General features: G+C 37.7%; 1 protein-coding gene across 1 annotated transcript in view; it reads right to left on the bottom strand.

The window, feature by feature from the left end:
• Positions 1-23,469, bottom strand: part of LOC128657683 (protein mono-ADP-ribosyltransferase PARP14) — a 411,551-nt gene extending 388,082 nt beyond the window's left edge. The window contains exons 1-3 of the mRNA XM_053712086.1: positions 23,460-23,469; positions 17,541-17,615; positions 15,382-15,414 (exon numbers count right to left, since the gene is read on the bottom strand). Of these exons, the coding sequence (XP_053568061.1) occupies positions 15,382-15,414; positions 17,541-17,615; positions 23,460-23,469 (118 nt within the window). The remainder of the gene's footprint in view (positions 1-15,381; positions 15,415-17,540; positions 17,616-23,459) is intronic.
• Positions 23,470-26,373: the final 2,904 nt, after the last annotated feature.

Here is a 26,373-nt window from a genome sequence, read left to right as displayed (position 1 = left end):
ATTTGGATTGATCTTTATATAGTTTCTTATCATTATTTAAAAATGTTTCTACTGCCAATGGATGAGAAGGAACTTCTTTAAAAGGATCTAATTAAGAGCTCTGGGGTATCTTGACAAAGCCCAAGAAGGGTGAAACTCGTAGATCTACTCCAGCGTTATAAGCAAAGACAAGAGGATTCATTACAGCATTACTTCAGATGATAAAGAAAGACCCCAGGATTCCTCCAGCTCAACTCCAGCCCCTTGTGTGGACTCTCTAGTTTCGACGGCTTAGGAGAAAAAGCCAAGACAAGTTCCAGGGAGTACTGAGCAACAATTGGAAACAATTGGAAAGATTGGAACAGAGGGCACTTTCTGCAATTATCCTCATCCGTGTACTGATCCCAGACACTGAACAGAGAAGTAAGAAACATACAGCCTACATTGTGATATAGGGCTTTATTCCACACAAAGAATCTGCATATATAGTTATAGATGCAAAAAGGTTAACCAAGTGCCTTTGCAACAAAATGGACTATTTATCCACAGCATAATACCTGGTACCGGATTGCCCCAGGCATTCACCTATCAGAAGAAAGGTGTGTTACGCTACTACCAATAGGATTGGAGGTGTGTCACCCGAAGTTAGATATTTTCAGCCGTTAGGTGTTCCACGTCACAGCTAACAGAGATTGGCCTTGAAGATGGTTTGTTTTTAAACCCTACAGGTTAAGAGTAAGGTACCTTACGCATTTTTAACTGCCAGCAAAAGCGGTCTGAGTCTTCCACCAGCGCTTATACTGTATACACCGTGGTTTTACATACACATAGGGAGACGTCTCTACTTCCCATTTTTTTATTTTTCATATGTGTTATACATTTCGTTTATTTTTATTTATGAGTTTGATTAGGGTTTTAGACTTACAATTCTGGTTTTAGACTTACCATTTTAGATATATTATCCCATTGACTGATTAAATTATTTTGGATTCACTTTTATATTGAATTTATTCTTGGTATTTTTAGATAACATTGCTTCATAGCAGTAACACATGAGTGTCTTATTTGTCACTATTTAAGCATTCAGCAATTATTCTGACTTTTGATATTTAATTTTATGTAGTATATATTCAAAATAATCATAGCACCAGATCCACTTTGTTTTAATAATTTTCATGTTTTAACCTAACTACTGGGGAGGAGTAGTTTTTTAGATCTTGGCCTTTTGGATATATTGTGAGCGCCAATATCACCACTCATATACACTTTCAGTATGTCACAGTACATGTTCGCATTCATGGTTCCCTCAATGAACTGTAGCTCCCCAGTGCCGGCAGCAGTCATGCAGGCCCAGAACATGACCTCGCACCACCATGCTTGACTGTAGGTAAGACACACTTGTCTTTGTATTCCTCACCTGGTTGCTGCCACACACGCTTGACACCATTGGAACCAAATAAGTTTATCTTGGTTTTATAGGACCACAGGACATGGTTCCAGTAATCCATGTCCTTAGTCTTCTTGTTTTCAGCAAACTGTTTGCAGGCTTTCTTGTGCATCATCTTTAGAAGAGGCTTCCTTCTGGGACGACAGCCATGCAGACCAATTTGATGCAGTGTGTGGCGTATGGTCTGAGCACTGACTTGCTGACCCCCCCACCCCATCAACCTCTGCAGCAATGCTGGAAGCACTCATACGTCTATTTCCCAAAGACAACCTCTGGATATGATGCTGAGCATGTGCACTCAACTTCTTTGGTCAACCATGGCAAGGCCTGTTCTGAGTGGAAGCCTTTCCTGTATGTTCTTGCCCACCATGCTGCAGCTCAGTTTCAGGGTCTTGGCAATTTTCTTATAGCCTAGGCCATCTTTATGTAGAGCAACCATTCTTTTTTTTCCAATCCTCAGAGAGTTCTTTGCCATGAGGTGCTATGTTGAACTTCCAGTGACCAGTATAAGAGAGTGTGAGAGCGATAACACCAAATTTAGTACACCTGCTCAGCATTCACACCTGAGACCTTGTAACACTAACAAGTCACATGACACCAGGGAGGGAAAATGGCTAATTGGGCGCAATTTGGACATTTCCACTTAGGGGTGTACTCACTTTTGTTGCCAACAGTTTAGACATTAATGGCTGTGTGTTGAGTTATTTTGAGGGGACAGCAAATTTACACTGTTATACAGACTGTACTCTCACTACTTTACATTGTAGCAAAGTGTAGTTTCTTCCATGTTGTCACATGAAAAGATATTATAAAATATTTACAAAAATGTGAGGGGCATACTCACTTTTGTGAGATACTGTATATATATATATATATATATATATATATATATATATATATATATATATATATATATATATATGTATATATATATATATATATATATATATATATATATATATATATATATATAATATATACATATATATATATACATACATACACACACACACATATATATATACACACAAATACACACACACATACTGTACATATATATATATATATATAAATGCACAAAAGAAAATGTCCAGGCACTCCACTCCATAAAACATCCAAGGTTTATTGAGAAAAAGTCTAAAAACAGTAGGTAAGTGTCTACAGTGTAAGACACCGAACTAACAAACTATGTACAACAATGCAGAGAAAAATATCAACTGGGTTCCCATGCAGCAGACATGTTTTGTGCCTGTATGCACTTGTTCACTGCTCATGGGAATCCCAGCCTACCTCAGTTTAAATAGGCGCTTCCCTTAAAGGTATATACCTCACTCTGTACAAAAGCATGACCTATGTATAAAGTACAAAGTACATATAGATAAGGATTAATATATTAAGCATATTTAACATATATCTAGGAGAGCAACGAGATTCAACTTAAATAAACTCCCTTATGACAGAAACTTGCTATTGCATGTCTTGACACTTAAATCTATACAAATATTTGATAGCACTATTATTATTATCAGTAGCATATATTTGATTATCTGTCATCATCTCTTAATACATAAAAATAATATTAATATGCTATAATATGGAAAATATTATTATACACAAAGGTCAATATCTCTTCTAAAATGTAATCCATGTGGTATAGTAGTATTTAGGGTAAATATCCAAAATGTTTCCCTAAGACCTAGTTTTGCTTCTCTCTCCCCTTTTCCATATAGTGACATGATCAATAGCTTGTATCATCAACAAACTAGTGTCTGAATTGTGATTTTCCTAAAATGTCGTGCTATGGGGGTATCTGATTCTATGTCCTCAATTGATCTTAAATGTGCTAAAAACCTGTCCTTTAGGGGTCTCTTTGTTTTCCCAACATATTGTCTTGAGCACCCCCTGCAGGTCAGTAAATAGATTACATGTGTAGTGGCACAATCAATATAAAATGTAATATCATGAGATTTTTGGGTAATTGTTGAGGTGAATCTATCACCCTCTGTTACATATTCACGTTTTACAGATATTGCATCTACATCTAAAAAACCCTTTCCTTTGTTTTAACCAACATTTATTTGTCATTTTTCCTGAGCAGTCTTATGGAGATATATAGTTTCCAATCATCTTGCCCTTCCTGGAAATAAAATCACATCCACCTTGTACTATCCCTTTAAGTACGGGGTCCGAATATAGAATAGGAATACACTTCTTAACCTCAGTTTAGGGTTTAATAGGTCATTTATGGGTGTTAGTGTACTTTGTAACACTTAAGTTATGAGTTTTATGCTACAGCTTTATAACGTAAAACCCATAACTACTGACTTTCAGGTGACGGTACGGATCTTGTAGTTATAGGCTGTACCGCTCACTTTTTGGCCGGACAGGCAAACTTGTGATACCGGCGCAGTGGAAGTCCTATTGAAAAAGGACTTTTTGAAAGGTGCGGTAGTTACGTTGCGTGATGGCTAACAAAGTGTGCGGTACAGCTGTACCTACAAGACTCGTAATAGCAGCGGTAGTGAAAAAGCAGCGTTATGAAGCATTTTCACTCATAATGCAAAACTCGTAATCTAGCCGTTAGTTTTTTGCGTTGTGGGGGTTGGCGGTGTAGGATATAATAGGTAAATTAGTTTATTGCGTTGGTGGTGGAAGGCAGTTTGGGGTTAATAAATTAATTATTTAATTTGTGATGTGGGGGAATGGTGGATTAGGGGTTAATAGATTATTAGGTAGTTTGCGATGTTAGGGTGGGCAGATTTAGAGGTTAATAATTTTATGAGGTAGTTTTGTTATTTGTTTTTTTTTTTCTTAATACTTTGTGCGGGCGGTTAGGGTTTTTTTTTTGTAATATTTATTGCGGGCGGTTATTTTTTTTTTTAATACTTAGTGCGGGCTGTTTTTTGTAATGCTACGTTTTGCCTTTGGTGGATTCCAAAAATGTCAGGGTGGTGAAAGAATCCTTCGACAGGGATGCAGCTTTGCTGCATCCAGGTTAATTATTTTGGCTGCCTTACGCTGCCAACATTCCTTTGAGGATGCGTGCGCAACTGGCAATGGACGAGTTACAAACGCAATTACAGTATAGATTTTAATGCAAAAAAGGGGATCAGACAACTTGCACTGCAGGGCCCCATTGTGGCCCTCAGGGCTTAGGAAGGACATTCTTGGTGCCCTTGAATATGCAATAAGTGCACAAATGTAACATAAATTATCTGCTTCTATCTTGACTTCTTGCAATGTTTATATAAAAGCTCATTGTTTGGTTCTAATATGTTTAACAGTATTACTATGAAATGATGAACACAGAATAGAAACATTGTCCTGCCAAGTATTTCTGTTGGAAAAATTACTTGAGCTTTACAATGGGGTTTTAAGGTGTGGTTTTGCCAACTGCTGTAAAACTTGTTTGCAATGGCTCATGCATTACTGAACAGAAAAACAATGCCTTTTTGTCAAATCTAAAATTGAACATATTTAGCTAAAAACAAATTCCATAATTTTAAAAGTAATTGATGAGCTATTAGCAATTAATGTCAAAGATAGGGTTGACAGGTGTCTAGTATTAAATATTGCTTTTGTGGATGCGCTATCTCACACATATTGTCTTATATATTACTGGCTGTAACAAGTTATTTTATTTATTTTTTATAGGTAAAAGAGTTGATCACTTTAGGGCAATGCCCTAAAAAATGCCTTTTTTAGGGCAATTTTTAATGTAGGTTCTTTAAAAGTTATTTTTGGGGTGTCAGGGTATCTGTGAGTAACATTAAATAAACTACAGATGTATCACAGAATCTAATATTTCATTTTGAAGTGAATTGGTCTCATAGCAGACCAGCCCCAACCCCCCCCCCCCCCCTTTTTCCTGATTACAATATATCCAAATGAGAAGAAAGGAATAAACATTTGGTTCAATTAGAAAAAGGCAATCTCTTTCAACAAGATGTTCACTATATAGCTCTGTTTAAAGTTGATTTCCTGCCCAAGATGGGTAATAAACCTATCAGACCCCTGTAAAGAACAGTTGCTAGGTCTGGGAAAAATCTCTTTAAGGCTTAAGCATATTCAAAAATGAATTACCCCTGCTGTGTTTGAATATACAAAGCACAGACATACGTCTTAAATGGGAAAAAAAGCAAGAGCTGATTACCCCTGTGGTGTTAGATACACAGCTGTACTGAGCCAAGCAGAAACATATATTGCATTGTAGCTGTTAAATTAATTTTAAAATACAACTGGGATGATTTTCAATACTGTTTAAAAATGTACAATTCCATGGATCTGAGAAATGCATTTCAGGTTTGTAATAAATTTAATGGATAACATATTCTTATATTTTTCAGGCATCTAATAAGTACATATGTGGTTTGTGTTTTAAATAGTATATGCAGATATGAAATATTTATATGGGATAGTAATAAATATGAAAACACATATTATTGCTGATCTCAAGATGATGGCTGAGATATTAATTGGATCCATGCTAAAAGTATTAAAATCCTTTTAAATACCCATATATTTTACATGTATAAGAATTACTTTGTATTATGAGACATATATCATATATGGTCTTGAAATGCTCAGGATGAGTAGTGTGACGTGGTCCACTACACATGGAACATGTGACTTATTAATACTAGAAAATATAATACATTGTAAACATATATATGAATCTATATTAAATTGTAGCAGCATTGATGGTAAAACTGCATTTCTGGTTATCTGCTGCCACCTATAGTTCAAATATGGTATTACAACCAAAAGGCATTTGGCTACTCAGGGAGGCATTTCACAAAATAACCTATGAGATGTTCAGATCCGAGGGCGAATCAGAGACAAGCACCGGTAAGGGCCTATCAAAATCTTGTGGGAATGATTAAAATAAAGGGTGTCACACACTCTAAGACAGAAGGATACAGACAGACTCAAAGAAGCATTAACTTTTGGAGAGAAACATACATAGGCTTTGGTGCCAAGTATATTCTCTGCCATTTTTGGGGACACTTTCTTGAACAAAGAAAGATTAACAATTCTTGAGGTCTATACCTTTGCGCATTGTGAGTAAACCCTCCATAGATGACCCCCAAGAAATTCTGGAAACTGAATAATCATTTGCTTATTTGGGTAAAGTATAAGAAACTGTTAAGTATATATAATATTTAAATCAAAGGCTATAGTTAGATTACAGTTAGTAATTTTAAAGGGGCACACTTTGTATTTTATGCGTATATCCATAGCCCTGTGTAGTCTTAGCTAGTCATATAAGCTGGCTGTTTGCAGTAAGAATATATATAGCTTCTGGTGTTTTAATTAGAGTTATATAAAATCATTTGTAGGCTAAATAACTTAAAGGGCCATAATACCCAAATGTTTAAACACTTGAAAGTGATGCAGCATAGCTGTAAAAAGCTGACTAGAAAATATCTCCTGAACATCTCTATGTAAAAAAGAAAGATATTTTACCTCAAAAGTTCCTCAGTAGCCACCTCCCATTGTAAAGGATTTCTAAGCAGCATATTAGTGTGTCTGTCCTGGGACATCTGAAGGGATGAGCATTGTGCACTCTCATATTATTTCACCAATCAGGTAAAGGAAGCTTACTATGAAATCTCATGAGAGTTAAGTCAAATCTCATGAGATCACAGTAAGAGTTCATGACCTCAGCACTGCTGATGCTAATTGGCTGCTGTTCATTTCTTCATTTTTTTAATTTTTTTACCTGCAGCTGGGAGCAGCTGAGTATAACTTTTTATACAGAACTTACTCTGCTGAGCTGAGGAAATTGTGAGGTAAAATATCTTCCTTTTTTTACATAGAGATGCTCAGGTGATATTTTCCTGTCAGCTTTTTACAGTTATACTGCATCAGTTTCAAGTGATTTAGCATATGAGTATTATGTCCCTTTAATTATATTGGTCTGGAAAATTAACAAACCATACCTTGGTATCTCATTGTGATATTTTAATGCAACTCTGATTTGGGAGATTATTGGGAATCTACAGCACTCAGCAGATTCCGGAGTCACATCACTTGAGGAATGGGAAAGTGTGGTAAGAGACCCTAAAGGCCCCTAAAGGACACTAACTATTATAAGGTAAAATGTGGCATGTACCCGTATAGTTGTTTTAAATTAGAGGTTCCACTGATCCCTAATGTTTTATGAAGCAATACTCTGAAATTAACACCCTTGTGGAAAAACACCATCTTGTGGACATTTAACAGAAGCCGCAATTAAAGCTGCCATATATACAAAGTGAAACAGAGTGAAAATATTAACTTCAATAGTTGTCATACATCGCTACTTACAAAATAGAGGATATCTGCTTTAAACTTATCTGGACATTTATTTTTTACTTTTCACATTTCTGGACATAGTCCATTGTATATATATATATTTTTTATATTTTTATATTTTTTATACCACTGGTGGCGTTCCTGCACTACACATGGTATGAATGGTGAAGTGTGATTGTTACGTGCAGCTGTATGAGCTTTTAATAATAGCAATGGAATAAAACATTTTTATTTATTCATTCTGTTTGATGCTGTTGCTTTTTTAGTGCACTGGTGTTATTATATATTATTAACCCCCTATTCCCCCGCACCCCAACATTGCCCACACTATAATAAAGATATTAACCCACTATTCATAAAGTGAGACATAAATGCCAGGATATCTACTTCTGTCTCTGTAGGTTCATATCTATTGGAGTTAGGCTCTGCCCTCCCCCCCAATTTTTGTTCACTGGAACTCAGATTCCATCAAACTTTTTCCCAATGTTTATTATATCTTTGTTGCAAGTTAGCGGCCTTGGATATTCTCATCTTGAATCACCATCTGTGACATACATGATCTAGATAGTATTGTTTCTAATCTTGTTTTATCTTTTCTATTCTTGGACCAGAAGTGACCATTTATTGGTTGGAGAAATAACGTGTCATAGATGTAATGATTTAATCCCTAAATTCTATATATAGGTGTTTTATTATAGACGATATTGATAGCCCCCCTCCCTATTAATGCGAGGTTATAAGTATGCAAGTACAGATACAAGGGGTCAAAAGGGGACCCATATGTTATTGTAAAAAACCTGAGGTTAGCTATATATTTCTATTCACCACATAGCTAGCTTAACAATACTGGAATTGTTTTTGATGACTTGGCCTTTGTTATTACTAGTTATGGAACTGTATATTTTCTCTTGTGCCGCATAATAGCAGTGTATTGTTAAGTATGTGAACTGCTCTGTATAATATGATAAGTTGCCCTTACTGGTTACGGGCTTATGCAAGTGGTTATTCTGTAAAATTACTATTCTGTAATTTTTTCAACCTCAATAAAAAAAAAAAGATATTAACCCCTATTCTGCGCTCCTCAACATCGCCGCCACTAAATAAAGTTATTAACCCTTAAACCACTGGCCTCCCCACATCACTACCACTAAATAAACCTATTAACCCCCTAAACCACCAGCCCCCCCACATAACAACACACTAAATTAAGCTATTAACCCCTAAACCTAACAACCCCCTAACTTTAAATTAAAATTACAAGATCCCTATCTTAAAATAAATAAAAACTTACCTGTGAAATTAAAAAAACCCTAAGTTTAAACTAACAATTAACCTAACTATTATAATAAAAATTAAAATAACAATCAATTAAATAAATTAAATTACAAATTTAAAAAAAAAACTAACACTAATAAAAAAAAATGTACAATTACAAAAATAACAAAACACTAAATTACGAAAAACAACAAACAAAATTATCCAAAATAAAAATAATTACACCTAATCTAATAGCCCTATAAAAATAAAAAGCCCCCCAAAATAAAAATAAAAACCTAGCCTACAATAAACTACCAATAGCCCTTAAAAGGGTCTTTTGTAGGGCATTGCCCTAAAGAAATCAGATTTTTTTCCCTGTAAAAAATACAAAGTCAAACAGTAAAACCCACCACCCAGGGGATGGAGCTTAACATTGAAGGAGCAAGACGTGTCTTGAAAGAGCTCCTGACCAAATACTAAATTCAAGAGCAAATTATTACCTTTTTCTGCAATTCTCATATTGGCTATTTTGCTAAAGGTCTCAGAGATATTGCCGTCTCTTTTCTGGCCTGAAAACAGGGTTTTAATGCTACTTTTTAACAGATGAACGATCCCTATAGCAGTTGTGGCCTAAACTCGGTGACTAGGTAATGGTCTCCAACTGACAGAGTTTCGACTGCTATGCATTAACTTTCCCATTTGACCGGATTGCAAGCCTGTTTTGGAGTGAAAGCATTGCCGGTGTGGTTGTGTTGTTTCGTTACCACCTTCCACCCTCTAACAAATGGAGGACATTTTGGAACACCTTCTTCACGAACAAGCCATCTTCACGAACTTTGAAGTGGCAATTGCTCGGGCTTATAAAATGAGCATTTTACTGTCACGCAACCTGAGAAGCTACAACCGGAGTCCCTCTGCCACAAATTAGGGGGAGAGCAGCCCACATACCCACCAAGCAGGAGCGAGAGAAAAGGCACAATGACCCTATCTTGACCAAACCTGACCTTGTGGGACGCAAAAGATCCGATGAGAACCGACCTCAGGTTTCCCTGATCTGCCGGTCAGGAAACCTGGTGGTTGGATTGGAGCTGAGGGGGCCTCAATTTCTGGCCTGGAAAAGTCGAATGCCTGTCTGGCAGGTGAATGCAGAGGAAAGAGCCCAACACCGGTATAGGAAATAGAGATATGACGCAACAACTTTACTCCCAGCGCGCTCTTACCGCAACACTGGGGATTCGGACCTACAAGTATGGATAAATGCATATGAAGGTCCTCGAACAGTGAACACTCTCTACACCACCATTTTATTACAAACCAGCAGACGGGTCAGTGTGGGGTAGGCTGAGGCCTATCTAGAGACAATACTTCTAGATCATTGTAGATAAACTTTTAGTTTAAGATTTCCAGAATAGTTAAGCAGCTTCTTGAGTTTAGTTTGTTAACTAGTTATTTATACATGTGCTCAATGTCTAATCTTTACTTGAATTGTTTTTATTTGATTTAGGTTGGGGTGCTTGGCGGTTAATAAAGTTCTGTCCTATATCACTTTTATGGGAACGCTAAGCAAGGGACAGGGGCTGGGCTGAGAGACCTTTTTTACCTGCAGCGTAATACTTTATACGTATTTGATAATCTTTTGGTTTTCTGGGAAAAGCAAACTCTATCTTGCTGTTTCAGTGTAATATATGATGTATATGTCCATGTTTTCTTGCTTATGTATATGGTGAAGGGGTACACAGCCTATCTTAGTGAATGTTCCTTATTACCCTTTTACGTTCTACTAGCAACTGGGTGGACGGATCTATCTCTGTAGACTACAGGTTAGATCACAGCAAAAGATTTCAGATTATCTATATATGATCCTAAACTACACACCCCCTCCCTGAACCCATATAGAGTCTCATTTGACGTCACAGGTATAGCCATATTGTAAACTATGCTATTACATACATTCTGCTTATAGTGAATATACGTCAGCTTGGTGTTAAGTTGCATAGAGGTTGGCAGTATTGATTCATTTCACATTGTACAACGGGCTGTCTGCGGCCCGGGACAGCATACAGTGAGTAGGTTACATAATACAGCCAAACTTATCCTTCAGACCCGTATTGCCTTGATACTACCCACGGTATTCAGATATAAGCTAGTAATGGTACAGCTAAGGAAGCACATGTATTATGGAGGTCTTATCAGGATACTATGTTTCATGGAGTGTGGTCCCTTAGTGAGTGTATAATGCTATACAGACATCTTGGCCTAGTCCAGTTCCCTTATTCATGAATGGCCATGAGTAGCAGATAATAACTGCCCACTAGTAGACTAAACTCTTCTACGCCAATGCTAAGATCTTTATATAGACCATATCACTTTTATTACACATAAACTGTGATAGTAATGTATGTAGGGAAAGTTACAACTGTAATTATATTATATCACACTGCTGAGACATGATAAAATGAGGTGTAATATTGAGTGCATATTTGCATATAGGCATCCTGTTTAAATTTTGCCAAGTCCCCTTAGGCTCCTATGGAAAAAATAACTCAATCTTGTAAACCATATCATATCCCTATGCTACCATAAGGGTTCTTTGAAATCCAGGGCATGCCTATTTTGTGGTATATTCAGGGTAATAGGGGAATAATTATTTACAGACTGAGCCTAAATGGCTATTGTATGTTTGCGACTAAGAAAAGAAAGATAAGCCCCTCACCTCTTCCCACTCTGTGAGAGGGAGTGGGGTCATATCCAATACCCCTATTTCCGTCTCTGTACTCGGTGGTGACAGCAACCCCTGAGGGAGCTACAGCAACACACCCTTTTCCATGTTTATATAGAGGTGGCATAGCCCCCAGAGAGGAGATACAGCTAACTGAATGTATTGTATGGTCTCAAATGTAATGCACTATCTCTTAATTCCCGCACCATGATATATATATATTGTCTACCAGCCAGCCTTAAAAAATATTATTTTTATTTTTACACCTAACCCCAACCTCTTGTATTCCTCCCAACCCTCCCCCTCCTTTATACCATTGGCTTACTTCGTAAGCAAAGGAACATATATCCTATAGAAAACTTTTCAATTCCCCACTCTATTTCTCAACCAATTCTTTTTTTTTGGTGATCCTAAAAGATTATCAATTCTACTTGACCTTTTAATATGACAAACACATTAGTTATATTGAAGGAGAATAGACAGAATGACAAATGTTCTGTTATACTACTACTACTACTATTTTTGCAATACGGGCTCTACATTTGTCTGTTCACACCTGAATATACCAAGGACTAAGATAAAACTATTGATGGTTGAAATGCATAAGTGATAATTGATAATCCCTTCCCTTAAAATTCAGAAAAATCAGATTCACTGACTGAGACTCTAGAGAGGTCTTGTACAGTTATGAATTGCCTTCTTTGACTTCATATACTACCTATAACATATTAGAGGTCTAAGAGAGGCCTTATGGCTCTTTAGAGGTACTATAGTTGAATAGGCATAATTCCTGAGAAGTTTTAATCTTACAATTGCCTTGCAACTTTGATGTTCCTTGTTTTCTAGTTTGTTCATTTGATTTGATGTCTTGAAAATTACTTCTCTATAGCTTTGTATTGACATTTCAGTATTGTTTGCCTTAAAGGGATTCTCAATAAAAATTATAAAAAAAACAAAAAACACCACCCAACCAACCCCCCAAAATAAAAAACCTAACTCTAAAAAAAAAAATATACCCATTGTCCTGAAAAGGGCATTTGTATGGGCATTGCCCTTAAAAGGACACTTAGCTCTTTTATGAAAGCCCAAAACGCTAATCTAAAAAAAAAACACCCCAAAAAAGTTTAATAAAACCTAAAACTAACCCCCGACGATCCCCTTATAGTTTCTGAAGTCCAGACATCCATCCTCATCCAGGCATCGAGAAGTCTTCTTCCAGGCGGCGAGGTCTTCATCCATCCATGCGGCATCTTCTACCTTCATGCAAGCGGCATCTTCTATCTTCATCCCAGCAGCGTGGATCGGCTACTGAAATTCTATTAGCTATTAAAATCAGCCAATAGAATTTCAGTAGCTCTCATCCTATTGGCTAATTTGAACAGCAAATAGGAAAGCAAGGGACGCTATTTTGAAAAGGCTCCCTTGCATTGAAGATTCAGTATATGGCGGTGACCGTATGAAGAGGATGCTCCGCGCCTGATGTCTTCAGGATGGAGCCACTCTGCGCCGCCGGGATGAAGATAGAATATACCGCCTGGATGAAGATAGAAAACACCGCCTGGAAACCTCGCCGCCTGGATGAAGACTTCTCGCCGCCTGGTTGAGGATGGATGTCTGGACTTCATAAACTGTAAGTGGATCGTCGGGGGTTAGTGTTAGGTTTTTTAAAACTTTTTTTTGTTTTTTTGTTTTTTTAGATTATGGTTTTGGGCTTTCTTTAAGGAGCTAAATGCCCTTTTAAGGGCAATGAAAAAGAGATGAATGCCCTTTTAAGGGCAATGCCCATACCAATGCCCTTTTCAGGGCAATGGGTAGCTTAGGTTTTTTATTTTGGGGGGTTGGTTGGGTGGTGGGTTTAACTGTTGGGGGGGTCTTTGTATTTTTTTACAGGGAAAAGAGCTGATATCTTTAGGGCAATGCCCTACAAAAGGCCATTTTAAGGGCTATTGGTAGTTTATTGTAGGCTAGGGTTTTTTTTCTATTTGGGGGGGCTTTTTTATTTTTATAGGGCTATTTGATTAGGTGTAATTGTTTTTATTTGGATAATTTCGTTTGTTATTTTTCGTAATTTAGTATTTGTTATTTTTTATTTTTGTACTTTAGTATTCTTTTTATTGTTTTGTAATTTAGTATTTTTCATTTTTAGTAATTGTAGATTTATTTATTTTTAGTAGGGTTAGGTTTATTTAATTTGCAGTTATTTTAATTTTAGAATAATAGTAATGTTGGTTTCATTTATAGTTTTAATTTAGTTTTTTTAATTTCCCAGGTAAGTTTTTATTTATTTTAAGATAGGGATCTTGTATTTTAATTTAAAGTTATTGGGTTGTTAGGATTAGGGGTTAATAGTTTAATTTAGTTTTTGGCGATGTGGGGGGCTGGCGGTTTAGAGGTTAATAGGTTTATTTAGCTGGTAGTGATGTGGGAGGCCAGAGGTTTATTGGTTAATAACTTTATTTAGTGGTGGCGATGTCGGGGAGCGGTGGAATAGGGGTTAATAAATTTATTTAGTTGGCCGGCAATGTCGGGAGCAGCAGATTTGGGTTTAAATAAGTTTAATATAGTGTTTGTGATTGCGGGGGGGCCTCTGGTTTAGGGGTTAATATGTAGTTTATGGTTATTAGTGTACTTTGTAACACTTTAGTTATGAGTTTCGGTAACAGTTTTGTCGCGTAAATACTATAACTACTGGTCTCAGATTGTGGTACGGATCAGTGTCGTTACTAGGGAGTAACGCAAGCTTTTTAGCCTCACCACAAAACTCGTATATGGCAGCGCTATGGAAATCCTATGCCAAGAAACGTAATTTTTATCGAGTGCGGGACTGACATTGTGTTACAGGCTAAAAGGCTTGTGGTACAGCTATACAACAAGACTCGTAATGGCCTGCGTTGCTGTTTTATCTCTGAAATGGGACATTTTTTCTCAGCGTTAAAACACGAACGCACACTGCAGCATAAAACACTTTAAAAGGAAACTCAAGTTAAACACAGGGAATGTATTATTATTATTCATTATTTTTCATGCCTACAAATTTGCGCCCTCCTTGTCTTCATATATTCAAGTGCTCAGTCACTGAAGTGCAGTCCCTCTGTCAAGTGTCGTCTGGTTCCATAGGATCCACTTGGTCCCATGGTTAAGTCGGCCTGATTATTTGAAGTTTTCATACACAGAAACCTCTGATAGATGCCGATGAGTGGAGATGTCAGCGGACTTTTGCTGAAGTAGCTATCCCCTTTATAATCCTATGGGAGACACATTGCCCCACTCATCTGCACTTCGCAGTTCAGTACCCTTTTTTTGGAATATACTGACAGATTGTGAGCCTAGCAAACAAAAGCAGGCGTTTCTAGAAGGATTGTCAATGTTTACTATTTGGGGGGACCATTTTGTGACACCATCTAAAACCCCCGTGCTCAGTAGGGTTGCCACCTCGCAGGGAGGAACATAAATAGTGCTGTCCAGGTTCACAATTTTTGTGCTGTCCAGCAGCATGATGTATGTTCTTACTCTGCACACCCTGTAGCATGTGTAATTCTATAGTGTCCAGGAAAAACATGCTGAGGTGGCAACCCTAGTGCTCAGTCACCTAATAGGTTGTCCAGTATCTTTGTGGAGGACAGCTGTAAACCCTATACATAGACCAGTTATATAATACGTTGTTAATTCTAGATTGTTTTACCTGGATTTTGTTGCCTCTGTTTCTTTTTAGATTCTACAAAGGACAATTATACAATTATACAAAGTTCTATTCAGGCTGCAACTGTTTGAATAAATCTTTTTATTATTAGAAAAGCATATATATCCTATATATAAAAGGCAGGTATATCTTGTCAGATGCAGTCATGCGCAGTAGAGACTGCGTGAGGACAAACATACCTGGCCTTTAGGATCAACCTTCAGATCAGATTTGCCGTTGTGGGGGTGTGGTCATGGGCGTGGTTGGTGGAGCGGGTGTGGCGAGGGAGCGTGACTAGCGGGGGTGCCGCGATGGGAACGTGGTGGGGCGGTGGTGTGCCCAGGAGTGTGCTTGGCTGACCGGGAGTTAGGCGTGGCCTGAGAGCAACAAAGAGTGGGTAGAGATAGAGGGGGCAAAAGAGAGAGGGGATAGGGGGGCAAAACTAGAGGGGGGAGAGAGAGTAGAGAGAAGGGGAGAGAGAGCTAAAGAGAGGGGGGAGAGAGAAAGAGAGCGAAAGAGAGGGGGGAGAGGGAGTTAAAGAGAGGGGGAGAGAGAGTTAAAGAGAGGGGAGAACGAGAGCAAAGGAGAGGGGAGAGAGAGAAAGAGCGGGGGGAGAGAGAGTTAAAGAGAGGGGAGAGAAAGCAAAGAAAGGGGAGAGAGAGCAAATGAGAGGGGAGAGGAGAGAGAGCAAAACAGAGGGGGAGAGAGAGCAAAAGAGAGGGGGGAGAGAGAGCAAAAGAGAGGGGGGAGAGAGCAAAAGAGAGGGGGGAGAGAGAGCAAAAGAGAGGGGGGAGAGAGAGCAAAAGAGAGGGGGGAAGAGGGCAAAAGAGAGAGGGGAGAGAGAGAGCAAAAGAAATGGGGAGAGAGAAAAAGAGCAAAAGAGAGGGGGATAGAGAGCAAAGGAGAGGGGGAGAGAGAGAGCCAAAGGAGCGGGGGAGAGAGCAAAGGAGGGGGGGGTGAGAGCAAAAGAAAGGGGGGAGAGAGAGCAAAAGAAAGGGGGGAGAGAGAGCAAAAGAGAGGAGGGAGAGAGAGCAAAGAGAGAGGGGAGAGAGCAAAAGAAAGGGGAGATCGAGCAAAAGAGAGCGGGGAGAGAGAACGCAAAAGAGAGGGGGGAGAGAGAGCAAAAGAGAGAGGGGAGAGAGAGCAAAAGAAAGGGGAAGAGAGCAAAAGAGAGGGGAGAGAAAGCAAAAGAGAGGGGGGAGATGAGAGCAAAAGAGAGGGGGGAGAGAGAGCAAAAGGAGGGGGGAGAGAGAGCAAAGGAGAGGGGGGGAGAGAGAGCAAAGGAGAGGGGGGAGAGAGAGCAAAGGAGAGGGGGGAGAGAGAACAAAGGAGAGGGGGAGAGAGAGCAAAGGAGAGTGGAGAGAGAGCAAAGGAGAGGGGGGAGAGAGAGCAAGTAGAGGGGGGAGGAGAGCAAAGAGGGTCAAGAGAGATCAAGGAGAGGGGGGAGAGAGAGCAAAGGAGAGGGGGGAGAGAGCAAAGGAGAGAGGGAGAGAGTGCAAATGAGAGGGGGGAGAGAGAGCAAAGGAGAGAGGGGAGAGCAAAAGAGAGGGGGAGAGAGAGCAAAAAAGAGAGGGGAGATAGGGAGCAAAATAGGTGGGAGAGGAGAGCAAAGAGAGGGGTGGAGAGCGCAAAAGAGAGGGGGAGAGAGCAAAAGAGAGGGGTAAAGAGAGAGATCAAAAGAAAGGGGGAGAGCGAGCAAAGAGAGGGGGGAGAGAGAGCAAAAAAGAGAGGGGAGAGAGAGCAAAAGTGGGGAGAGAGAGAGTGCAAAATAGGTGGGAGAGAGGAAGCAAAAGAGGTGGGAGAGAGAGCAAAAGAGAGGGGGAGAGCGCAAAAGAGAGACCCCCCCCCCCCCTGGAGAGGAGCAAAAGAGAGGGGGAAAGAGAGAGATCAAAAGAAAGGGGGAGAGAGAGAGCAAAAGAGAGGGGGGAGAGAGAGCAAATAGAGCACAAAAGAGAGGGGAGAGGAGAGAGAGCACAAAAGAGAGGAGGAGAGAGAGCAAAAGAGAGGGGAAGAGAGGAGAGCAAGGGGTGGGACCGCTGTACTACAAAAAATGGTCCGTGTGCACGGGCTTTAGGACTAGTATTTATAAATATACTTACAGTGAATTTATTTTGCCCTTCTGGAGCTTTACCTTCCTGTTAGAGTATCTGGCTCAGGCAAACTGACTTCTAACTTCAGTTTTTTTCCACCAGGTAATTGTAGTTCTTGGTTCTGGTTTTGTAGAACTCGGTCACGCACTGAAATGAAAAAGAGATTAAAAAAATCAAATATTGTAAACCTGTATTACATTCTGTATTTATATTACTAATATAGCTAAACTATTTTTGCCCCCATATTTCTTATTAAGCACTAATGTTATTAATTAATATTAATATTTTAAAAATTAAATATCTATGTGAATTTAAAAGTAGTTAAAGGGACTGTATACTATAAAATAGTTTATTCCCCTTAATGTGTTTCTAATTACTTTTTTTACCAGCTGCAGACTATAAAATGTATGAGATTTGCTTTTTCTAAGGTTTATTTGTGTATAGGAATTAGCTGATTTGTGTTTTGAAACCCCAACCTAATAAAATGGGTCTGAGCTTGTAGGTATAATCAGATCACAATTACTTTATAACATTGTGTACATATACTGTACCTGCTTCTTTATCTTACTATCTGTCCATAAACCAATCACCAATACTTGGAGAGAACAATAGAAAATTAACATTTTATTACCTTATCTCTTCTATAACCCACTGGGAGTGTAATTTTTTTCTGCTGGCTGTGTTTACACAGCTTAACCTTAAGGTCAAAAACGTCCCGGGATAGGTGGAGATACCACAGGCTAAATTAACTATTTCAAATGCCAGTACAAGGGTAATGGAAATACTTGTAAATCAATTTAATACACTCCAGCAGGTAAAGTGGATCATTGGGAACACAATTAAAGGGTAGAACATTTTTGAGTAAACTGTTCCTCTTATTTTGACTGAGTTGAGTGACAGCGAAGCTAGATGTCTATACCAGGTCTAATGTAACTATGAAAGTGTGTGCTATAGAACTAAGTGGTTAAATTAATTTATTCCTTGTAATATTTTCTTAGCTAAAAATATTATTATTATTTTATCTAGGGTTGCCTCCAGATCGGATTCTATAATTATCGCTTATTGTTAGAATTTATTTGTAACATCACCACAAAACCTCTATAGCACTGTTATCAAAATAGCAGTATTTTAAGGTTCAGGTAGACGTAGGTAATAAAGAATAAATATGAAAATAAAATCTCTCTTATATTGAAACTTACAATCGTGCTAAATTCTGATTTTAAATATATGATTATTAATGGAAAAAACATCATAACATTTTTATGGAGATTTTTTTTATATAAATTATTTGATAAGCTTTTCTAAAGTTTAGTTTTTAAGTTACGCTGTATAATTAATTATGAAAATGTATGTATAGCTGGTCATTATTAAAGGGACAAATAAATTTAAACTTTCATGATTTAACAGAGCAATCAATTCTAAACAACTTTCCATTTTATTTCTGTTATCAAATTTGCTTCATTCTCTGGTTATCTTTTATTGAAGAGTAAAATTAGGAAGGCTTGTAAGAACCTCAGGAGTGTGCACGTGTCTTTAGTACTCTATGGCAACAAGTGTTTTGCAACATTGTATACAAAGCTACAAATAATGTTGTTTAATTTTGACTTTACTGTCCCTTTAAGTGAGAACACATCTCTAATTATATCATGATTAAGGGAGTGATCCTGAAATATTGTTTCTATATTTTTGGATCCTGTTTGTGAAAAAAAAATGTTTTGATTCAATATATTGAGCTGCTACTTTTTTATTATATAAGAATTGCAAAATAAGTATTTTATCAAGAAAAAAAGCCCTTTAGTAATTCCAGCTAGACACAATTATCATTTACCTGTGCAATGTTCACTGATGCTTGTACAACATATGCATTAGAATATGACACATAGCAATAAAGATATATGTATTTAGTGAATTGACTATCCATGCTTTTATCTACCCCTCTATTCCTCTGACAGCCAGCATTCCCTTAGCCTTCTGTTTTACCGTAAAGGAACATGAAACCCAATGTTTTTCTTTCATGGTTTAGATAGAGCATCGCAATTTTAGATTACTTTTCCAATTTACTTCTATTATCTATTTGCTTCAGGTCTTTTTATATCCTTTGTCTGAAAAACATATCTAGATACGGCTCAGTAGCTGCTGATTGGTGGCTGCACATAGATGCCTCGTGTGATTGGCTCACCCATGTGCATTGCTCTCTTTCTTCAACAAAGGAAAACTAAAGAAGGAAGCAAATTGATAACAGAAGTACATGGAATGTTGTTTAAAATTGTATTCTCTATCATGAATCATGAAGAATTTGTGGGGGTTTCATGTCCCTTTCAGCATTCACCCCCTTTGTGAGCCTCTACCTTTTACATTTTTAACCATCCTCAGTACACTTCATTTCTACATAACCCGTCTTCCTCATACTGACTCTTCTTTAAAGTTAATGATAATGTATCCCTGTGCTGCAGTCCATGTCCCTGGAGTGCACATTCTCCTCCGCCAGATTTGTTCTTCGCTGTGGAAAGTGCACAAGGAGTTTGTTCTTCACTTGTTTCAGTCCCCTCTTTCCAAATCCCATTGTAAAGCCACAGGAAACTTGCATTGGCTAATATCCCCCATTATGATGGTAGAAAGAAATGGACAATATTAAGGATTTTGTGAGCTAAAAGGCTGATAGGAGTCAATGTCCTGGAGACTATATCAGATGAGTGAATTTAGGGAGTGTGTGATCTCTCTTCATTACACTCAGTATATCTATAACTCTAACTTTCACTTTCTGTTTCTTTTCTTAGTCAACCTTGTTTTCCAAAATATTTCCATATGGAAAAGTTAGCACTAGAGCAAGGGTTATATTTCCTATCACTAAACAAAAGATTTAAAGAAATTACAATCCATTTGAACCCAAAAATTCAAAACAATTACAATCCATTTAAAAACACAGTTATTTCATGGTTGCACTGTATTCCAATCTATAACATAACAGTATGCACGCACTTTTATACAAGACTTTATAATTTCAACAGATTCGAAAAATCATTTTGGCTTCTTTTGAATAGGATCTCTCAACTTTTTTATTGCATACTTAGTTCCATTAATGAGAAATACAGTTGTGTTCTTTTTATTCTTTTATGTTTTGCACACATGCACAGTTGTATTAAAGTATTTTACATAATTGTCATATTATGATATCTGAATTAGTAAATTGCAATAATTCTGTTAACTATATGACTATAAATAATACAGTTATATAAACAGGACAGTCACATATATGGTTGATACGTCCATGCTATATCCATAGGGGCTAGCCAGGGAGAAATAGAGGAGTGGAATCAAAGACTGAGCAATGAGAGTAACATGGGGTAAGGAAAAGCATGAAGCTGCAGTGAGCCATTTAAGAGGAGTCTGTTACAATGAGCAGCCTAGCCAAAACCAGTAGCAGTGTCTCAACCAGGTCCAACTCATATTATGACTGGACCAATGGAGAAGGGAGTGGACTCTCATCATCCCCGAAATAAAGAAATGTATTGGTAAAACGGTATAAATTCCGTTTTATTGATGTTTTAGTTAACGTTCTGAATGAAGGTCCCTTTTAGTTATTGCACTGATAAATCCTAGCGTTTTTGAAATGCTAGGATTTACCAATCGCTTTAAGGTATGTTTAGGCATAGATCAGTAGGGGATCTAACTCAACTGTTTTGGGGCCCCTAAAGGGTAACTCAGTAGTATGAAATAGTAATAATATATATGCTGCTCTATCTAATGATTTTGAGGATAGACAGGCAGACAGACAGACAGAAAGACCAGCCAGGCAGACCGCACTACTTAAAGGGATACATATAGAGCATGCAATTTAAGCAACTTTCTAATTTAACTCCCTATTATCAATTTTTCTTCATTCTCTTGCTATCTTTATTGAAACGGAGCTTGATAAATGGGCCTCTATTATATTATTATTATTATCAGGTATTTGTAGAGCTCCAACAGATTCAGCAGCGCTGAATCTATATCTGTATTGTTTGATAGCACTAAATCCAATATTGCTTCACTTCTCTCTGCCCCAGCAGCACTCAAGCCGGCTTAGAGAGAGCTCTGGAGCAGTCGTGTTTTGAATCTGAAGTTTAAGCCAGACAGGCGTACATATATATGTGGATTTGGACTACAGACTAAGAACACTTTCATTGATACTAGACATGCTGCGATTCGGTTCGGTTCGATTCGGAAATTCGGCAAATGCTGCAAATTCTGAGATTTGGATCGAACCGAATCTCCGAATTAAAATAGAGCCGAATCTACCGAATAAATCGAATAACTTCGGATTTATTTCGGATTTATTCAGTAGATTCCGGATGGCCATGGATTACACTAGTATTGTACAGTATATTAGGTTATATCACTCTGCTATGGGTTACACCTAATGTACAGTACATAATACTAGTCTAATCCCACCTAACACTTACCGAAATTCCGAATTTCCGAATCGAACCGAATCCAGCCGAATTTATTTGAATCCGAATGAATCCGAAACAAATCCGAACCGAATTTATTCGAATCCGAATGAATCCGAAACAAATCCGAACCGAATTGATTCAAATTTTTTCCAAATTCGAATCATTCCGAACCGAAATTCGAAAAAAATCCGAATCGATCCGAACCGAACCGAATTTTTCCACCATGCACCATGTCTAATTGATACCCACAAGGGTGGTTTGCCATAGTTCCATGAACTTATCGCTAAGAGTCCCTGATCGCAGCAAATGCAATCTCTGTGTTTTTAATACCTCATATTCTTTGAGTTCTCCACATGTGAGTGTGATGATGTTTTTTATTTTTATGCATTAAAATTATGTTGTATATGGTTTACATTTTAATTGGCTTTGTGCTTCTTTTCCTTTTTGTCTTTACATGTTTATCCTAAGAGGTGCTCCAAGACTGCATGATTATTAGCAGTATTGCCACCTGGATCATCACTAATCACCTGAAACTGTATTTGAATTTGTTACAGATAAATAAACCTGGATGCCTAAGATATCTTTGTGTGCACTTAGGTAGATGTGAGTATTATTAACCTTCTTAGGTACATGTCATAAAGCCTGCACCATTCTAATATTTTGAGTAGAGCAATTTTATGATATTAGTTCTAATGTGTACTAACCAACCACTTATTATCTATAAGTACTATTTGTTGCACTTTACCACACCTACTGTTATACTGGCGCTCAAAGAGCTATATTTGTGTGTTTTTGCTTTACTCCTAGTTGGCTTCTCTATTAATGGTGACAGAAGTTTATCCCTGAAAAACATTTAAAAATCTATCCCCCTTAGCTGAATGGCTAGTTTCGTTGGCCCAGTTTATATCAGGGTAGTTAAAATCTCCCATAATTACAGCACTGTTATTAGCATCTTTACCTATTTGCATTAGTAGTGTTTCCTCCAGGTCACTAATGTTGGGGGGGGGGGGGCATGTAGCATGTTCCAAGTGATATTTTTTAGGACTTTTTCCGCCCACTCTTATTTAAAGCCACAGGGTCTCTACATTGTACCCTGTAGCATAAATACCCTTCCCTTATTGTAGGTTTAAGGTTACGTTATAATATACATGCAGATTCTCCACAGCTTTTATTTATCCTGTCCCTCCTAAATAAAGTATACCCCTCTAAGTTAACTGCCTAGTTCATGTAAATTATTCCACCAAGTTTCAGTGCTACTGAACATATCATAGTCCTCTTCTGCGAAATAAGAGTTCCAGCTCCCTATTTAACCTCGTCATTGCCCTCTCGCATTTGTTGTCATACATTTAATTTTCATGTGCTTTCTGCTGCTACTTGGTGTGCTTTCCTCCTTACTTTCTAATGTGACATTTCTTAAGTCATCCCTTCCTTGAGATATTATAGGAGTGACATATTCACAGACTGATCTCTCTGTTCTATTGTGTCTAACTGCCCCCCCCCCCCTTTGCCTAGTTTAAAAGATTCTCTAAACGTTCTACAATCCTATCCCCTAACACACCTGCACCCATGTCCATTCAGGTGCAATCCATTCTTACTGTTCAAATTGTACCCAAGTGAAAAGTCAGCCCAGTGCTCTAAAAAGTCAAACCCTCATTTTTACACCATGTTTGTAACCATTAATTAACAGACATTAGCTCCTTCTGCCTTACTGAGTTAGCACACGGCCACTGGTAATATTACTTTGGAGGCCCCTTGCTTTAAGTTTGCTACTTACTCCCTAAAGTCATTTTTAGCACTCTTCATCTCCTGCTGATTCCTTCATTAGTACCAATATGTACCATGACTGCAGCGATCAGACCCCATCTATCAACAATCCCTCCACAATATTCCTAACACGAGTCCCTGGAAGACAGCAAACTGTTCTATTTATAGGGTCTGGATGTCAAATTACCCTATTAACCTTCCTAATAATAGAGTCTCCTACCACCAACATCTGCCTCAGGCCTGACTTTTATGCCCCTCTTCCATGACTGAAGGACTGCTAACTATAGTATGCCCCTCTACCATGTCTGAAGGACTGCCCACCATAGTATGCCTCCTCTTCCACGACTAAAGGACTGTTCACTATACTAGGCAAACAGCCTTCTCTGCACCCCTGAACTGATATCCCCAACATCTTCACTCAATCTGGCAAATCTGTTGGGGTGTACTAGCTCAAGAACTGGCCCTGTCTCTTCCACTTACCTTTACTTCGCCCTCTGACTTTGACCCAGCTAGATTCTGGAGTCTCCTAATCTGAATCCTCCCAAGTCCACTGCTAGAACCATTAACAACCCGCTCATTCCTATCCTTTCCCTTTCAAGTGTCTGAATTTCATGCAGTGTTGCAATTCGTTCCTCCAGAACTCCAGTATGAGTCTCTAAAGAAAAAAAATATGCTCACACTTGCCACCAAACATATAATCCTGAAGTGGCTGCTCCCAGTGATGCAAACATATGACATTCTGTACAATGAATGAGACTCTCACACATTCTTACTAAAAGGTTTAACTTAAAAATATAAAATAACTATATTTCCCCCTTGCTAACTCCAAATCCTTGTTTGCCTAACTACCTTGTTTAGCTAACTGCTTTACTTAAACAATCTTACTTTAACAGATAATCAATGCAGCAGACCCCTCTTAGAACAGGCTCCAAGAGTTACTTTGAGTTTATAGTCTAGGTAGACCCACACTGGTGAAAATAATCCCTCCCCTAATTATTCACACAGGAAACAAACAAAAAAAAAACAACAAAAGAAATAAAAAAAGAAATAAACTTAATAAAAACTGTTATTTTTGTTTTTTTAAATGCACCCCTTGCACAGCAAACAATTTAAAAGTTACAATGTTTAGCTAACTGCTTTACTTAAACAGACAATCTTACTTTAACAGATAATAAATCAATAAAGTTAGTAGATTGGTTAGTTTCTACACACTATCAAAACTGTTCCCTAGTTACTGCCACTAAGTATTAAATAGGCAGAAGGACTAGGAGATGTAAAAAGAGTGATATTATAGACACAGTTCTGGGTGGTGTATGAACAGGGTTAGATGCGATAAATTCCATAGACGTATACAGTTTAACTGGGAGTGTCCGGCCTTCTGTTGTTTCTTATTATGTTCTCAGAGAAAAGAAAACAAAGTTGCAACATAGTTTGACTTTGTAACACTGTTTCAGGAGATAAACACTTGTTTGCAAATGGTTTACTCACATGGGTTGGAGCTTTACCAAGCTCAGGGAAATGCACATATTGTATTATCACATTTATTTCACTTTTTTTCCTTTTTGTGATACTTGGTATTTTTATTTTGTATACAGTACAGTTTAACTACAAAGCTGCAGTCTGATGGTATATTAAACTCAAAAAGAATTTGCACACATCAAACTATAAATTCACTTGTAGAGACATAAAAACAAAAAGTGATTCAGATCCAGGGTCCTGCAATACAACATAGTGAAGAAATACCGGTAGGGGTAATAAGTGGGTTAAGAGAAGTATATTGGGATTTTGTATGTATTTCCATGCAACAGAATTTTAAATGAATAACCTTAATCTAACCGAAAACCTTAATCTAACCGAAATGTTGTGTCCTTCTTTTGGCATATTCTAATAAACAATATTTGGATACATTAAAAACTAGGTGCTGCTTTATTGCTACATTTGATTGTTCTTAGGAAATTGCAACTACCCTAAAGCGTGCACCCATACTAAAGTTAATATCAGTATGTGCTGAACATTTTGTGTCATTTTTAACAGAATTGCCCCAGAACACAAAGAATTGTAGTTTAGTGGTTGTTTAGGATGCAAGGGGAATATATGCAGGGCTACTTCACTTGTGTCAAGTAATGGTACCTATCTAATCATTTACCGTATGATTTCATTTGGAACACCTGTTACAGAATCTTATGTATTACATCAGTCAGAGCTTCCAGTTTTGCATACGATTTCCATCCAAAGTCTTTTGTTTACCTAATCAAGCTAGAATTATATTTGTACTGGCACAACCATTCATACTGTAAAGGTTTGTTTGTAGAGAAGGTGTATTGCTGAAGGATAGGATTTTATACTTTAGGTGTAGGAAAAAGGTATTGTGTTTCATTGAAGGCTTATGATGAGGAACATGTATGGTTTAAACATGTAATTGAACGGAACAAAATAGCACAAGGGATTTATTGTATTACTGGGTACCCTGTGACTTAGTACACTACAGCTTAATTTCACTGTTCCACAGAACTGGCATATAATTCCACCTTGGTATCCTCACTAATAGTGTTAATTTTATTGGAAGAGTGAAAAATCTGTCAAAAATAGATCATATACTGTTAGAACATTTAAAAAAATGTGTATACCATTTCCAGCACCGGGCAGCAAGAGCATGAACTTACTAATGACAAAAAAATGGCAAATTATTTTTCAAAACAATCTTCTTT

This window comes from Bombina bombina, chromosome 1, assembly GCF_027579735.1.
Source record: "Bombina bombina isolate aBomBom1 chromosome 1, aBomBom1.pri, whole genome shotgun sequence".
NCBI classification, from domain to species: Eukaryota; Metazoa; Chordata; class Amphibia; order Anura; family Bombinatoridae; genus Bombina; species Bombina bombina.
Note: the sequence above shows the minus strand (reverse complement) of the source record. Positions and strands in the feature narration are given on the sequence as shown.